Raw genomic sequence first — 18,302 nt, 5'->3', positions numbered from 1 at the left:
AGGCTTTGTAAAATTGTATTTAGTACAAAACCAGAATATAATACTAACATCTGTTTTGAGTCCCTTTAAATAAGTCATAACTTTATTAATTAATACTTGGACATGATTTATAAGGTTAGGATTGTATTGTTCTCATTTCCATTAATTCAACCCATGGACAACCAGTTAAGATAATACACACATTCTGAGTTGCAGATTTACAGCTGCAGAATTTACAGCTGCAAGTTATTATTTTCTGACACATCCTGGCTCATGGGAAATAAGCTCATGTATCCCTCCCATTACCAATTAACAGATTTCCCAATAGAAGAGCTCTGATATTTAAGACTTACTGGGATCTTTCCTGGCGGGGATCAAAGACCAAATCATGATTTCAGGTCAAGGCTGGGAAAAAACAGGAGGAATTTTACTGGAGTACGAAATGCATTAAAAAAAACCAGTCCAAAACTCCTCAAACTGTCTAAAAGTAATATCTCCATTTGTAAAAAGCTGTTTGCAATGGAAGAGGTAATAAGAGACCAAGGAATTATTATCGGGGAAGAAAAATAATTCCATGCAGTTTGTGTTACAGAGCATTTGTAGATAGAATGTAGTGAATTCCCAATGGAGTCTTATCTACTGCTGCAGCTAGTGTTTGACATGATTTTTTTGCCATTAGTTTACTTTCTTCCTAGATTTCTGTGTTTTTATATGCATGCATATGTGCTGTCAGAAATCAGAAAATTATGGGGAGCTGTGTGATTGTCATTTATTAGAGAATTCAATTTTAAAGAACTGGACAAAGGTAGGTTACAGAAACCTTTCATTACTATCAAAATTGGTTGTTACTTTGACAAAAGATGGCATGGTATCCCAGCCAACTTTTGTCAGAAATTATTAACACAATGCTACTTAATATAAAATAGCTGAAAAACTGATTCATGTCCTCATAAATAGGAGTAAAATTACCAATCAGTTACGTACAAGTTAAAACTGGAGGTGCACATATGTAATGCTCACTGCTCATTGCTTCCAGCCAAGAATTGTAGAATGGAAGTTCAATTCATCTTTTTTCTTAGAAGCTGAAATTGCCGACAAATTAAGACAGGTATCTAAACCAGAATTTCTTTGGTGAGTTAGTAACTTCCATCTAGGCTCTCTGGAGCTGCAGGTGTATTTTAATAGAATGTTTGTGGCTATTGATGATTTTATTACTGCTGTGATTTGCAGACTGGGAAGACAGCGTGTTATATGGTTCACAAGTGCTGGTCAGTTTGTATTTGGCATCGCGGTGGCCTTCACCTTTGACTACTACAGTTTTGTGATTGTGCGCTTTCTCCTCGCTATGGTAAGAAAGGACGTTCACCCTTGGCCCTTCTCCGTGCCATTTCTTACCCCTTCTCAGGAAAACCTCCCTTTTGTTATTATTTCCTCTCCAACTTCATTATTCTAAAGCCCCGTCTGTTGCACTTATTTCAGCAGAGCAGGGAGAGTCTGAATGTTCTTGGACCACAGCAGTTTTCCTCTTTGAATTAATAGAAAGCGTCTGTATGAAGCAGTGTTTGGTACTTCCTCCATCCCAACCTCTGCTGGACTGGTAATTAAATACCAAGTGTGAGCAGCAAACTCTGGATTCTGCATTGCAGCTGCTGTTGCATTTCTCCTTATTGTTAGAAATGGAATATATTTTTTTCTTAAACTAGCAAATCTATAATAAGTATTATTTTTATCTCTACCGTTTTGAGTGATGGAGGAGAGATGCACATTTTCTCTTCCTTGCATCTCTTTGGTCTTTTAAGCTGTATCTGGAACACTAAATACATAGGCAGATATGTTTAACACCTAGATGTTTTAAAGGTACTTAGTACTGGATGTACTTAAAGGTATTTCAGTATATGTGTTTATGCAGACCCACACACACAATTTTGTGTGTGTGTGTGGTATACATCCAATATCTGACACATATTCAATATTTATACATAATAACCACTTTTAAATAACTATTTTACAGCCCAAAGTACATTCTTGAGATTTTCACTACACAATGCATAAAGAAATTAGAATGCTATCACCAAAAAAAATCATCTAACTTATTGAACATGGGTTAGATATTTAAAAATATTCCCGTAATTTATTTTGTTCTGCTGACAGTGCATTAGTCAAGAAAGGACCTTGTACCTGGAGCTCCCTTTGCCTGAATTTCCTAGCAGGAAAAACTGTATCATGTCAGCCTTAAACAGTGAGATCTACAGGATTCCCTCTGCTGACTCCCTTGGCTGTTGATGCCAGGTCCTGTGGTAGTTTAGAAAAGCAAAAGGCTCTGTCCAGGCTGATGCTGTAGGTTTTATCTGGCCACTGGGACTGATTTGCAAGGTGCAGTCCTAAACTCTAGCCCCATGCCACTGCAGTCAGTGCAGCATTCCTATCAGTGGGTTCAGAATTGGAGACTATTAACTGGAATTTTGTTAATGGGAAAATCAATTAATCAAAACAATATACTGAAATATTTTCTAGTCTATATTGTCTAGCTGTGTTTTGCAATTTTTTAAGATACCAGGAATTTGATGTTGAGATATTTGAGAAATTGAAATATATATATATATTCAATAATATATATATATTCAATGAAGAAATACTATTATGCAGAACATGCCAGTAATTGCATTCACTTGATGCCATATGAGAACCTGTAATTGTGTATATATATGAGATTCTCTTCCAATATTGCAAAAACTTTGATTTAATGAGATATTTTACAAAGGTGTGGAAGGTAATTGTTTGTAAATGTGCAGTTTTCTGACATGCAGGGTATTAATGTTCTGCTTAAAAGCAGAGATCAAGATTTTCAGAAGTGACAACTACTTCAGGGAACCTCTCTTTCCCAAGCATCCAGTTTGTGATGTCATTAAGGGACCTGATTTTTGGAGGAGAAGGGCTTAATGACATCAGCAAATTAAGTTTCTTCACAGGTGTCTCTGGCTGGCTGTCCCTCACTACAGAGAAACATCCTAATTCACGTCACATTTTTAGTATCCACACAGTCGGAAGGTTTGAGTGCATTTTTTCTCCAGCTGACTCATTTTCATGGTTGCCTTTTTTTCTGTCAGTGTGAGACAGGCCAGTGCGGTGACAATTTAGCACACACAGATGTAGAACGTTGTTAGCTCTTTGGTTTTTTTTACTGCTGGTGCACAGGGAGAGGAGAAACAAACCTCACTCTGTTTTTTGTTTGTTTTTTTTTTTCTTTTCTCTCTCCCATCCTCCCAGGTTTCAAGTGGCTATCTGGTTGTGGCTTTTGTTTATGTGACTGAATTTGTTGGCATTAAAGCACGAACCTGGGCTTCTATGCATGTCCATGCTTTTTTTGCTATGGGAATTATGATTGTGGCACTCGTGGGATTTTTGGTTCGGACCTGGTGGGTCTATCAGATATTTCTATCCATAGCAACTCTTCCCTTTGTCTTGTGCTGCTGGATGCTCCCAGAAACACCTTTTTGGCTGCTGTCAGAGGAAAGATACGAAGATGCACAGAAAGTGATTGATACAATGGCAAGATGGAATAAAGTCAGCACTCCCTGCAAAGTTTCTGAACTGTGCTCAGTGCAACAAGATGATCCAGCCTGTGGCAGAACGGGAGACGATGATACATCCTCAGCAAAGAAGCACAACATCTTAGACCTGTTTTGTAACTGGCAAATTGCGAGAAGGACCATCACAGTCTGGCTGATCTGGTTCACTGGGAGCTTGGGGTACTACGTCTTCTCCCTCAGTTCTGTCAGTCTAGGAGGCAATGAATATTTAAATCTCTTTCTCATAGGTAAATATTCTTGTACCTTATTCTGTTAATGACAGAACTAGAACAAACATTTAAAAATGTCTATAGATTTGATGGCCAATTTTTTACTTTGTTCATTCAATTGTGAACCTTTTTTGAAAAGTTTCTTGCTAACTTTTCATAAAATTGACTAACACAGTATCATTCCAAATTTCACTGTATCTGAGAAAAAAAATAGAATTTGTTGGTGCACAGAATTCTTCTCTGTCTGTCTTTCTGATTGTAAAATCATATTCTGGCTTGTCTTCTCTTTGCCTTGGAAGTTTATAGCAGATCCGCACAAACACCAGGGGAAGCAGACAAGCAATACAGAATTCACACAGCTCTGTTAAAGGCACAAACTAGGAAAATGGGAGAAAAAATATTCCTTTTATCACTTACAGTCATGATATATTGAGTTTGTCTGTGTAGAAAACATAGTCATAATTGTCAGAAGGAAGAGTAATTTCCATTTTCTCAGAAGTGTATTTTTAATTAAGTGGTAATACTCTTTTAATTTTATCATTCTGGCTGTAATCTTTCTCTGGCATGTAAGTTGTTTATAAAGGCAGCTCAAGTGCATTCAAGGCCTGATCCAAAATTTGTTAACATCAGTAAAAATATTCCACTGACTTCAGAAGACTCTAGATCAGACTTGCAGCTCTGAGCCAGTGAAGAATTAAATCATGTGCTTTGCTTTGTGCAGCTGAGTACTCTCAGTGAAGTGAATGTGACTGATGGTGTACACAGGCTCACAGAAGGACTGGGGCTCTCATTATTCCAGTTTGTTTTATCCTGTATTACAGTGTATTGTTAGACTGATGTGTTGAAGAATGGGTGCTGGTATTGCACAGATAACCAAACTGCTATTGTGGAGTTCACTGTACCCACCTCTTCTAAAAATATTTTAGCAGACTAACAGACACTGAATAATTACAACCTGCTTTTTCCAACACAACCCCAAAATACTGTTTCCTGATATTACAGGTGTATTGACATTCTATATGTACGTAATAAAGGAATCCAGCCTGTTCAGGGCTGCATCTTATGTTCTTCCTTGTTTTTCTATTGGACATAGTAGCATTCTTCCTGAGCAAATTGGCTTAAAACGTGTCCAAACTGGCTTTGGCTCAGTATTATTTGTCTACAGGCAAATCATGTTTACACAGTGCAGACAGGTCTAGCCAAATGCCAGGACCTTTAGAGCAGCAGCAGTTTTTCTCTGGAAAGGAACATTAGGACAGGATGATCTGTATTAAGAGTGAGATGTTGTAAGCCCTCTTTTTTTATGGAGAAGGGAGAAAGCTGGAACTGCACTCTGTATTAGTGGGGCTTATTCAGAAAACTGGATGTGGACAGACCTTTCTTGCCTTTTACTTTGAGATGATTTTGAACTGATTCTGGAGGAGGCACCTGTGGCTACCATTCCCTGTCCAGGTGGAAGCTGGCAAATCCTGAGAGTTGTGTCTGAGTGACACTAGCAATATTCCCTGTAGGCACACTTGAGCTGTTAATGTGAAAATACCTGAAGGAGAAGAGCAGCAAATGTAGAGCTTTCAGACAGAAGTGTCAGTGTCATAGAAACAGAACTGTGGCCTTGGTCTTTTCTGTAATTTTCCACCCCAAAGAGAACTGGAGCTGCTCTGTGCTGTGAAACCTGTTTCCCTTGTCCTTCTCCACTCCCACTTCCGTATTTTAGGCTGTTCTCTGCCTTCTGTCACACTTTCTGTAACCAAATGAACTAGCCCAACACACTGGTTATCTTTAGATTTTACTTGTTTACTAGCCCCTGGATCAGATAAATTCCCCCATAAAGAGGAAGTTACAGTTATGAGATGAATATGTGCAATCATGACTTAAACTGAGATAATTTCATACTGACAGGTGCTGTGGAGTTGCCTTGCTATATCATTGCTTGCCTTGCGATGGACAAACTGGGAAGGAGAAACACACTCATTCCGTTCCTTATTTTAAGTGCACTGATCTGTGTTTTAATTATGTTCATACCTCAGGTTAGTCACATATGCTTGGAAGTGTTCCTATAGCAGAAATTGATTTTAAAGGCTCTTAAGTCAGTAGATGCAGCTGCTCTTTCTAAATCATAGAATAGTTAATTAAGGACTGGTTTTCAGTTGCAGCTGCCAGTCTAAGATAGATTTCTGTATTTTCAGTACAAGTTTCAATGTCATTGCTGGAGTCACACATAAAATGCTCCCAGCAATTCAGTGAACCAGGACTGGTAAAAAGTGATGTGGAAACTAGTAACTTATTGAGCAATTTTTAAAAAGCAAGCAATGAGTATTGCTTATTGTTTAAAGAAGGGTCACAACTTCTGAAGAATGTAAATTATGTTTGGAAGGGTGTAATTTTCTGGTGATATATTTATTTGTGCTCTCTTTCAATAGGATTTCAATACATTAATTATCCTAGCAAACATGGCTGGAAAATTTTCCATAGGTGTGGCATTTGGCCTTATATATCTCTACACAGCAGAACTGTACCCAACAATAGTAAGGTAAGAATTTTTGCCGGTTAGGTATCTTTCATTAATTAATTATTTTTCATTCATTAATTTGTTTTTCTACACAAGATCCAGCAGCTCTTGGCATCAGTGGTGGTGATCTGAAAGACTTGGGATGGGATGACTTCCTCAGCTGCCCTCAGAGCTGTCTGGACTTTGGCTGTACCATAGTTTTTTATTTATTTTGCATTCCATGTGCATGGATAGGTTCCACTGGGGAACTAGAAGAATACTCAATACTTTCTTAAACTTGTTGTATGCCTTTCTTATAAGTCCTGGTTATTAATCCCATTATCTGTGCTGAATGATAATTATATTTTTAATCTTAATTACAGAAGCAGCTGAATTTCACCACAATATAAATTTACCTTGGCATGGCAACAGCTTCTTAGTATAATTGCTTAAAGACACAAATCTTACTGATGTTTTAAGTGTCTGTGCATTTCAAATTGTTTCCTTTAACTGCCAGATTCTTACTCAAATTCTTTTCTGTGTAGATCACTTGCTGTTGGAAGTGGAAGCATGATGTGCCGTGTAGGAAGTGTGGTTGCTCCTTTCTGTGTATATCTGAGAAGTATCTGGATTTTCATGCCACTTGTAGGTATTTATTTCAATGGCGAATATTTTTTGAAAAGCGTTTTGAAAATGTGTCACTTTTTTTCTCTTTAGTATCTGACTACTAAGTATGTTTTTCACGTGACAAAGGAAGCAAAAGCTGAACATTTATTTCAAAAAGAAAATTGAGTAAACCATTCTAGTTTGAAATTTTCAAGTCCCAAATTCTAGTAGCCTCATATTGTTAAAAATATGCTGCTAAAGCAAAAGAGAGACTTTGAATCACTGAAATATTTCAAGACAAACAAAGAAAAGTTTTTATAATAGAAGACAGAAAAATATTTATGCTCTGAATCCTAGCATAAAATTGATAAAAATATTCTGCACTTACCAGGTAACATTTAGGAAGTGTTGTAGTCCAGACTTTTTTGCAGGCCCAGCAGCTTTTGACCATGCTCCTGATTTAGTTTCACTTTTTTTCAAAGGCATAATTCTTCCATTCCTGAAGTAACCACAGGTAGCTGGATTTTCTTACATTATGCCTTAACATTTTCCATGGCTTCTTTGGGATGTTGCATCTTTGGAACAGCCTCCCAAAAGATCAGGAAGGTGTTGTGCTTACTATATTTGTTCTCCACACCTGTCCCAAAGCTCCTGTTCTGTGTTTTTCACCAGAACTGAACAAAACAATTCATGAGATAGAAAAAGATAAAGAAATGGTTACCATTAGGTTTTGTCTTTTACCACCAGTTGCCCCAGAAAAGAGAGGTGGGACCATTCCTTTGTGTACTTTGGGCATTATGTAGTAGATCCACTACTACAAAATATTTTATGTGTTCCCTACTCACATATGAATCACATTTCTTCATTGCATTTCTTTTACAAAGCATTTGGTGCTTAGAAATCCTGCAGCAATTCAATCCATTTTTTCTTCTGAAGCATAAATTATGCTTATATATGTAAAACCAGATGGAATTCCAAAATTTGCATTAAATTTTTAAGTAAAGAAATGTTTATTAATGATTTAAAATAGTTTCAATTCTTTCAAAAACCCCTTAGAATTCACTGTGACTAGGGCACTGCTGTTATATGCAGATTATACATGTCAGAAAGTGAAAGTGTAATGGGATGTGTCTTTAACCTGGCATTCTTAGTCAAATTTTATCCACCATATTGGAGTTTCCTAAACAAGGGCATTGTGTCCCTTTGATTTGGCAACTAAAAAAATCTTTAATTATAGATTGTTGCAGAGAATTCTTGTGAGCTCATTTCATTACTTAAATTAATTACTTTTGGTTGTTTTCGATGAAAACTAAGAGGATGAAGGAGACCACAAATTAATTTATTTCTTCAAGTTCCTAAAAATGTTTTCTTTCTTAGCAATGTCTCCACCAATATATGATCCCAGAAAAGACAAAGAAACATTTGCACAGCAGAGTGGTCATGGGAGAACATTTATTTTTTTCTCTTGTCAGCATTTTGCCTTTACTGTCTGAAATAAGATTTATCTGTGCAGAAGTGCTGCAGTTAAACCACAGATGGGGGAGTGCTCAAATGTTTTGGAGAGCAGTGCAAATGGTAGTATAAACACAGGAATTATTTCAGCTATGAATAACTCAGGGTACACAAGTTATCCAGAGTTTTTGTAAAGTTGAGAAGTAGTTCACAGTGACAATGTTTCCATTATTAGCTCCTGTTATAGAGCATTTGTCAATTTATTAAATAGGCTTGTCTTGAGTTGGAGCATAGCGTGCCAAGTCTCAGGTCAAGTAAGTGTTTTGGAATGGAAGTGAAATCAAATGGATTACATTTGTAAGTAAACTGATACACATCACGCTGATCTATTGCAAACACCACACACTGTTGAACAGTTACTACTGCTGTTTGTTTGGCACTCTGCCTCATGCACAGTTGTGCCACCTGGGAGTACTGCAAGCATCTTGGGTGGCTATAAATCTTCGATAAGTCTATAAATTGAATAACTTGCCAAGTATGTTTTTCATGTGACAACTTTATAGAAAACATGCAGTAAAACAACTGCTCCTTATATAACCTATTTCTGTTTCTCAGCTGTTAAAGAGTTATGTTGCAATAGCTCTTTAACAGGGTTGATTTTTCTCTCAGAAAAAACATAAATTAGAAATTTTAAAAGCCCACAGTGGTGTTAATAAATGATTACAAACCCTCACTCAAATACTATTGTTTTTCATGTTGAAATATAACCTTTTTTGTTGAAGTAGGAATTTTGTCAATAAGATCACGTTTTAGATTGATTTAGAGCCATCAGATGTAAATATAATTATAAATGTAAATATAAATATACCTATAAATATAAATAGCACACTTAATAATAATTTGTTCTCAGAAGTAAAGGTATTATTTTGTAGGGATATTTAATTAGAATTATCTTTTGTTCTGGAGTATATATATCAAGTCCCAGTCTTAGACCACTGCAGAATTATAAATATTGCTGCAGAAAAGGAAGAGGACATAAGAAAAATTATGGTAAATATTTTCTGAAGATTTCTATGGTATCTGTTAGAAGCTGTTGGTTGTACTGAAGTGTTGGGAACACTCTAAGAGTTTGAGTAAGCAAAAATTCAGATTTCAAATTAACACTCTGAAAACACAATGCATTTAACCATGTATGCCTGTCAAATTAACTTCAACATACTTAAATACTGCAATAACACAAATACACTTTTTTTGTACACATAAGCATTTTACAATATCAAGGGAACATTTTCTGATACTGAATTGTGTATTTAAAATAGTAAATACATACATACAAAATGCATGCATTTGTAGTGAGGGTTAAATTATGTCAGATGCCTTATGAAGAAATGTGCCAAGACTGCAGAAGAGTTGCTTTTACTAAATATGAGTCCCTTCGTTGATAACTGTGGCTACTGCCCTTGAAAAGGTAGATGTCCTTGAATTAATACACTGTGACTTGATTGTTTCATACTCTGTCTGTTGTAGGAAATACTGGAAAAGGGTTTGAGGGTCAGGGAGAAGGGAAATGTACTGAATTACTCAGCATGCAGCAGCTTTCACATAAGACGGAAAAAAAAAAAAGGAAATAACATGGGATGAAATAGAGTTATGAGAGCTGAGATGAAAAGGCAGGAAAGATGGTGGTGTGTACACTTACAGAATAGTGAGAGTTCTCAGGGGAATGAGAGGTAGGTTCATGAGGAGGGAAAACATGAGAAGAATGCCAAGTGTCTAAAAAGAATAATGAAAAAAGACACACATATTCAAAGCACATAGTGTTACTTTAAGCTTGTTCTTTTGAGTACCACTAGTGACCCAGTTCTCATACACTCCAAATTTATGGGTGTCCCTAAGATTCAATATCCTTTACAGATTCCAATATCCTCAGTTATAAACTTCTGACAGACTAAAGGGTGTACATAAAAGAGGATATTATGGAATAGCTGCCATGTGTCAATTTATCCTATCTTTCCATGGCAGAAAATCATGTCTGAATAATAGAGAAGAAACTTGACACTCAGAGATGAGATTTTAATATTTTGGAATATATTTTTAAGTATCATTCCTGCCACATACATGTCTAAAAGGATCTCATTCAGTTTGTGCCATTTCCTCTAGTCCTATTACTGCTAGTATTTTTTTTTAAACTTTCATGGTAAGACCATGACTTTTATTTTCACTGTAGTTTGTAGTATTTAATAGTTTGGGGTTTTTTTTTAATTTTGGTTTGTATTTTTTTTTTTTTGGTCTGGCTCTATATTTATTGCAAAGCAAAAAGGAGGGTAAGCAACAGTGCATTTTGCTTCCTAAAAGAATACACAAAACAAATTCCTCTTTTTTTTTGGAAGGGAAGAGAAGCAAAACCAGCATAGTGCGTGGGCAGGCAAATAGCAAGGTTACTGTAGGGAATTCTGATTTTAAAGCACCTTTCTGACTTAAAGTCTGGCTTAGCTGCAGATGGTAGCTGGGCAGCTCTTGTCTCAAGCTCTGTATGAGATGTAGGCACAGTGATTCCAAATGTTCTCTCTCACCCTTGGAAAGAATGCATTAAGCAAAGGACAGACTTCAGAATCAGCACAGGGCAAGATAAGGATAGTACAGCATCAAAGTTCACAGTCACAGAATGGAAAAACACTGAGACCAGGCATGATGTTCTGTGTGAAAGCTTTTCTATCAGGAGAGAATTAGGTCATTTATAACCTGGTGTTGGAGGACTGTCAGGGGTTTAATGCTGTTCTGTACTCAGAGAAGCAAAGTGGGAATTGGTGTCATTGAACAAGAAATAGAAATGTCTGTGTGAAGGGAATGGGAATGGAAAGAGTAGATATTCCTGGAACAAGTGAGTGTTTCTCTATTGACCCCACATTATCCTGATCCTTGCACCATTTATGGTGCTGCTGTGGAATTGTGTACACCATGGACAAATCCAAAATGTGATCGCAGTGCCAATGTCAGTAGATGCCTGCACTCCTAACAGTTCTTTGAAAGTGAGTGTAGCAAAGTATTCCTGTTGAGAGCTAGCAGATGCTGAAGAGCTCTCCTGAGCACAGATGTGTACTTCTGTGGCTCTGGGCCAAAAAGCCGTATTGAGAAATTCCAATCTGGCTGTGTAGAGGAGGAACAAGCACACAGGTACAGGTACACAGGAGCTGGAGTGTGAATTGAGATTACAGGTGGCAGGGAAATTGTAGCTCTGTGAACGTGCCTGTAAAAAAATGTATGCAATCCTAGAATCAGTTCTTAAATACACTCCTGATACTGAAATACTCAATGAAGGTAATATGTGTTGTTTACTCAAATTTACTCAGAATTATTCCTGCTTGCACTGTATCGATCCCTTGTGAACTTCACTTGCTCATTCATTAGTTCTGCTGCATAATCTTTTCATTTATGCAACAAAAAAGACAGATCTTTTATACAGGCAACATTTAAGACTTATGATCTTTGCTTTACAGTTTCTTGTAGTTTATTATAGATTTACTCTCAAGCAAGATCAAAACTATGGTCAGATTGAAAGACTTATTTACCTTTACAGCTACTGTTTATTTCTTCCAGTTGCTTGTTGGAATCATGGCTCTTCTGAGTGGAATCTTAACCATAATGCTTCCAGAAACACTGGGAAAACCATTGACTAATACTTTGGTGGAAGCTACAGAAATGGGAAGAAACAAGAAAAGCTGTTCAGAAAAGACTCCTCCAGCACATAGTGGTGCAGCATCAGAAAAGATAGAGATGTTTGGTCAAGAAAGAGTCAGCACTGACAAATAAAGCAGCAGCAAAATGGCTGTTCCCAATTTTAATCACTATATAATTTATATGATCTCTGTATCCAAGAAATGTGACCGTTCTGTAACATCTGTGCCTTTTACTTTGTATTCTGTCTTCCCCTTTTCAATAGAGGAATTGTATGAAACCTTTTCAAAGTGACTGGGTTACTGCAGAAAATTGATAGGATTTCTAGATCCCTTATCAAACTTACCCAGACTTTAAACTGACTTGCTGTGACCAGTTGGAATGATTACTGTAAATGTTGGAACCTACTTGATTACATGTATGTAAAAAAAATATGCCAATTCTTTGCTTCACATTTTCTGCAGTTAGATTTGTAAACCTACAACAAAGTGCCCTGCCTGGTCTCTTCCTGTTGCAGCTGCCAGTTTACAGGCTTGAGACTTCAGAACACAGTAAACTCTATTACAATTCAAGAGAGAAGCCTTTTCATTGCATCAGGTCATATCAATAATTTTAAACTAATTTATTCTTTTTTTTTCAAGTTTTCTACTAGAAATGGTGCCATTGCTAACAAAAGGAAAGTATTCTATGGCACGGCTTCTGACTGAAAAAATAATACTAAGTTTGCAAAATGTGCAAATAGTTTGTATATTCATTCTGTTGAATGGCAAATGTATTTTTATTAGGGGTTTAGAAAAAAAAATGTTCACTGGATCTACTACTGTTTTAGTTTAGGTAAAACTAAACTTGTCTGATCCCATTTAAAGTCATATTCATTCCAGACCATTATTTCAGTGCACCCTTTCTCACTTATTTCAGCTTAAATCTAGCATCAGATTTTTCTAACTTCTAAGAGCTAGACCAGCAACTTTGCCAAATGCCTCCAGGAAGGTCTTCATAGTCCTCAGTGGAAAAGAATAAATGGCATATGGCTCTTATTCAGGCTCTCTGCACAGAAGTGGATTTAGTTATTAATTTTTGGTAGAAACGGTTTCCACTCACCATTTTTCTCATAGATCAGCTGTCTGTAACTATTTTTTTCCTTATTATATCACACAAAACCAGTTAGAAAAATAGAATCTAAAAGATGGTAGCTGGAGGACACTGATCAATAGAAACAGTTTTAGTCAGAGTCAAAACATCCCACTGCTGCTACACCTCATGTGTGCATCAACACTTATTGTTGGTGCAGTGGTTCTGCCTTATGACTCTGGACCATAGAAAACTGATAAATAGGAATGCATCATTCTGGCTGCTTCTTTTATGGCTTTCTCCCACCTCCCCTTTTTCAGTCTATCTCTAGAGCTGGGGGTTTCTTCCTTGTCTGAAGATCTGCATCTCCTTTGCTTGACCACCCTTGGTCTGAGGTGAGCAGCACAGGAACATCTGCGGGCTGAGGTTCAGACAGCCCTCTCTTGCCTGGGTTGTGTGAATTCAGTCCTCCCTGGTTTGAAATCAGTGTTTTCCCCTCTTAGGCCCCTATTCTCATGGCATGGTCTCATCAAAACAAGTCTTCCTTCATCTTTGCCATGTACCCACCCCAAAGATATCTCTAATACTTTAGATATTCTAATTGTAGAAATTAATGGCCACATTTTTCAATTATATCTGCACAGTTTTATTAGTTTCAATGACTTCTGAAACCAGAATAATGGTTTATATCCCCTTATAAAAGGTTTTCTTCTTCACTGCACTGTCCTAGAATTTGGTCCTGGTATTAGGAGAAAATAATACCTATATGAGGACCAACATGCTTTAAAGCAAGTAAAAATCAGTACATTTAAGTTTAGGGAGTTTCTCTGAGATAATTACATAGAAAGCAGAAAGGAGTCTTCATGCTTCTTACAATTCTGTGGGTGTTCCAGTGTTTGCAGGGAAAACCTCCAGAAAGACCTGCATAGAATACTGTGGCTTCTGTCCAGATATGAGTTCAGCAAAAGCACTTAACCTTCCCCCTGTGAGTAATCCCATCATTATTCTGAGAATGACTTGAATACATGCTCTGATGACTGAAGATCAGATTACTCACATGCTGTGGTTTTCTATTTTGCTGAAGAGCAAACCCAGTATTCTTCCACTGCTTTCAGGTCTCCCTCCACTTCCCAGAGCAGAGCAGTTCTCTTTATCTGCAAGATCTACTGCCAAACTCTTCCTGCCCAGCCTTAAATAAGGGTTTAATCATGCTAAAAAAACACCATCATGCAATACACCTAACAAGGAATTACACTGGTACTGTCTTGCCTTACAACCACCCTCCCCACACACAGAGCTCCAAATTCTTTCCTTATTTTGGGGATCTTTCACACTGATACTCCCTCTTTTAATATCTCAAAACTCTATCTTAAAACTCACTACTCATAACTTTTAGGAACGTACAGTCTATTTCTAACAAGGTATTAAAAGAATATTTACAATTAAATTTTCTACTTCCTTATGTGCTGAGTAACTGATTTTGGTCTTACCCTGCCAAGAACACCCAAAGCATATTCTGTGTTCCTTTGGCTTGAGGGATTCAGGATCTGGTCATGTGTAATCAGTACACATAAGGTGAAGAAAAGAACAAGGAGAAAGTTAAATACACAATGATACTGATACTGCTTACAACCAAAATTGAATTGAGTCTAGACCACAATGCAGCTTGATGGTTTAACCCCAAAAGCCATTTCCTCCTGTCACTGAAGTCAGTTGGTATTTGGTGTTTAATTCAAATGACCCCTGAATTTCCCTGAACTAATGATGTTACTGTTTTTCCTTGGAAATAAAATGTTTGTTGATTTACAGGTACATCTTTTGTCATTTTATGCATCAATAGCATAGAGATTGCCTTGGGGTATCCTATTCTTTAACCTGAGGAAGAGTATTACTTTTAAAAAAAGTAAATAGCATGTATCATCTCTATGTCTCTAGCATTTCTATTTGCTTATTTTTTCCATATGGGCAAAAATATGTTTAACACTAGTCATGCATTATAAGTGTAGGAAAATCAGGGTGAGTTGATTTCTTTCTCTTAAATATTCATAGATTTTTTTAAATCCTCTTGCAAGAGAACATTGAGTTTGAGAACAAATGCTTCTGTTCCTATGGGGCATATTTTCATTTCAGTGCTCATAAGAAGAATTAATTTTCACAGTTTCTCACTTCAGTTCAGAAGTCCTTTTATGTTTGTATTTGTCATCCTTATCTTAGTGCAATTTTTTTTGTGCTCATCAATGTCTCTGGAGTTACAAAGTGGTTCTATGAGATAATGAATTAGAGTCCTTATCTGTCTTAATTGCTGGTCACTACTGCATGATGGGCAAATATTTTTGTCTGAAATTTGATATCCAGTTTTATCAGACAGTCTTGCAATTTGTTAAGGACATACCTTTCTGGGTTAAATATAACAACAAGAGCAACTATTGTGAGTTTAATGATAACTGAAGGAAAATAAGTACATGTGTTTGGTATTTCAAATTTGTATTTTTAAGCTATACGAAAAGATATATTTTCTACTTAACAGCTTCATTCAATTTCTCTGTGCAAAATTCTGTAATTTAACCAACTATGTAGAAAAAAAATGCTATGCAAATCATGTGTGGTTATGATATGCTTTGGGTGGTACCCTGAATGTCTGAACAAGGGGTGAAGCCTCCTGGAAGGCTGAGGGCTTTTGTGTAGTGGCTCTGTGGAAAGACAAATGGCCTGACATCCCAGCTCTGGGATGGAGTGAAGGACTTTTTGGCATTCTTCTGTGTCTTCCACAGGTTTATTTTATCAACCCCTTAGGTGCAGTCACTTAGGAAGCCTCTGTGGCATCGGGCTCAGCAGTGTTCGTGGCCTGTGAGTGCCTTTTGGAAAGGTTTAGGAAAAGGTGAGCTCACTTGTGCCATGGGGTCTTGGTCCAAAAAGGCATTTGTGGCTGCAGAAAGGAGGCTCTGGATTCATCCTGAGCCCTGTACAAACATCTGAAAAATGTTTGTCTGAGTCCAAGAACAGATTCCTGAGGGAGATATTAGATACACGGACTAAAAAGAAAATAGAGTGTTGACAAAAACTGAGTTTATTCTATCAGGGAAAATTCTAGTCGATGACAATTAGTTACCTGTCACAGGAAGAAAGACTAAAACACATATATGTTCTGATAGCCCCATAATTTTGTACAAGGTTCTGTACTACATGGAGTGTGTCTTTTGGTTACATGAGGGAAGTATGTACTCATAGGAAAGTTTGTTTGCCCAGAATTTGTGGATTTAATACAATATATTTTAATGTTTTTTTTTTTAATGTGTATTTATTATCTGCAATTATGTGCAAGAATAAAGTCAAACACACATTTTTTCATCTTTACACCTTTACCTGATTAAATGAACTTCTATCACCAACTGCTCATTTGGTTCACACTCCCTTAAAGAGGCCTGGCTGGTGTTTTGGCATTCCATGGAGATCCTACGGTTTAGGATGGCAAATATCATGTGTGTGTCTTTTCCCTGTTTGTCTTTGCAGGTGTAAACCAAGATTTGGGTAATGTGTTAAGTGGTGACTATGACAAAAGGTGCATTAAAAATGTGACATGTTTTGCATTTCAGTTGCAGGAAAAACATGATTCTTTCTTGCCTTTGTTTGTATAAGCTGACTGGAGCAGTAGTCCCTCAGACACATTCAGTAGTGACAAGAATAGCTGCAGATACTGTGGAATGGGTGTGAGTTACCAGAAGAGAGAGTAGGTGACCACAGGAATGACAGAACAATGTACTTGTAAGCACGTGGTGTTCAGTGCATGTGAAGACTAACTATAGCTTCCTCAGGCAGGAATTGGAGTGGGCTGACAGTGCAAGGAAAATAAGAATCGCAGCAATTCATAGCTCTATTGTTATTTGTCCCCTTAGAGTGTCTCAGGAACCTATTTATTTTTCCCTTAAATCTCTAATTAGTGCAAATGACTCAACTTTCCATGCATATTTTATTAATCTTGCGTTTTCTGATCAAGTTACACTCATTGCTTTGCTTCATCATTTGCGTTTTGAAGGCTTAATGCATTCCTTGCCAGGTGATTTACATTCCTCTCTGAAAGTAACTGGAGTGAATGGTCCAAATAGTTGCTGCTAAAGCTGAGAAACTTGAATCAAGGCTGATAAACTGATTTCAAGAGCACTGAGTTCAATCAAGCTGAGAAAAATCAAGCCTAAGAAGTATATACTTCATATGGGGAAATATCCTTTTTAGTATGACTGGTATATAAAAAGTGATTACAGATTCCAGTTTCTGGACAAAACAACACTTTCAAAAAAATTACTAACCTAGACTTATGAATAATCAGAAGTAATGGGGAATATCTCATTTAGTGACAAATCCACTCTCCTGTCCCTGCATTCCTGGCTAACATATAAGCCATGGATACTGCTTGGGTATTTGTTGCAGATAAGTAGGATCCAGCTATGGAATGCTCATAGGCATTCAGTTATTAACGTTGCCTCATAATCTTCCACATGGAGATGAACAGACTTGCATAGGAATAAGAACAAAACAGCATCATGAGGTGATTCTTGTAAAGACTGTCTCCACAGCCTCACTGCCAGTGATGAGATTAAAAAGTGGTTTTGACTGAGGTAATCAGGAACATGGCAAAACAACCATCCTAAATGGTTGGGCTATCTCTCAGTAAATATTTTCACAAATCTTTTCAATAGGAATGTCATCACTGCTGGGTTCTTCCTCGTGGAGAGAGAATCCCCCCAGAAATAAGTAAATAACATGGGACAACAGCAAAATGAGGCACAGCGGAAACTCCTTGCTGAAAGAGTAACTTGCCATGGACACTGATGCTTGACTTGAACTGGTTAAAGAAGTGGCAGATAAATGGTGCATGCCATTCACAAGATCTGAAATAGGTCAGCACTGCTGTGTTCAGAGAAGTAATTTCTGCCCATCATTATGGCTCTGTTCAGGATAGCACACAAAACAAAGGGAGTGCTAAGGTAAAAGGAAACACTTCTTAAGCACTGCTCAAGCTGGGTTGGTGGTGTGCTGGGATGCCACTGCCAGTCATGGTTCAGGGAGAGCTCCAAGTACAATCAGGGCTGTGTTTGTTCTGGGCCAGAAGGCTGGCAGTCTCTTCCCAAACATACAAATCATGACTTGCACTTTACCAAACACAATGTGTTTGTTCACCTTTGCAAAGTACTTTAGCCCATAGAAGATTCTTTATTAGATTAGGTATCCCAAACC

At 37.2% G+C, this 18,302-nt stretch overlaps 1 protein-coding gene across 1 annotated transcript in view; it reads left to right on the top strand.

Moving 5' to 3' along the window:
- The window catches only part of SLC22A16 (solute carrier family 22 member 16), a 35,584-nt gene extending 19,152 nt beyond the window's left edge, over positions 1–16,432 (top strand). The window contains exons 3-8 of the mRNA XM_054630582.2: positions 1,210–1,327; positions 3,247–3,796; positions 5,678–5,805; positions 6,199–6,308; positions 6,812–6,911; positions 11,922–16,432. Of these exons, the coding sequence (XP_054486557.1) occupies positions 1,210–1,327; positions 3,247–3,796; positions 5,678–5,805; positions 6,199–6,308; positions 6,812–6,911; positions 11,922–12,134 (1,219 nt within the window). The 3' untranslated portion in view covers positions 12,135–16,432. The remainder of the gene's footprint in view (positions 1–1,209; positions 1,328–3,246; positions 3,797–5,677; positions 5,806–6,198; positions 6,309–6,811; positions 6,912–11,921) is intronic.
- The last annotated feature ends 1,870 nt before the right edge of the window (positions 16,433–18,302 follow it).

Source organism: Agelaius phoeniceus, chromosome 3 (genome assembly GCF_051311805.1).
Source record: "Agelaius phoeniceus isolate bAgePho1 chromosome 3, bAgePho1.hap1, whole genome shotgun sequence".
Lineage (NCBI taxonomy): Eukaryota > Metazoa > Chordata > Aves > Passeriformes > Icteridae > Agelaius > Agelaius phoeniceus.
Note: the sequence above shows the minus strand (reverse complement) of the source record. Positions and strands in the feature narration are given on the sequence as shown.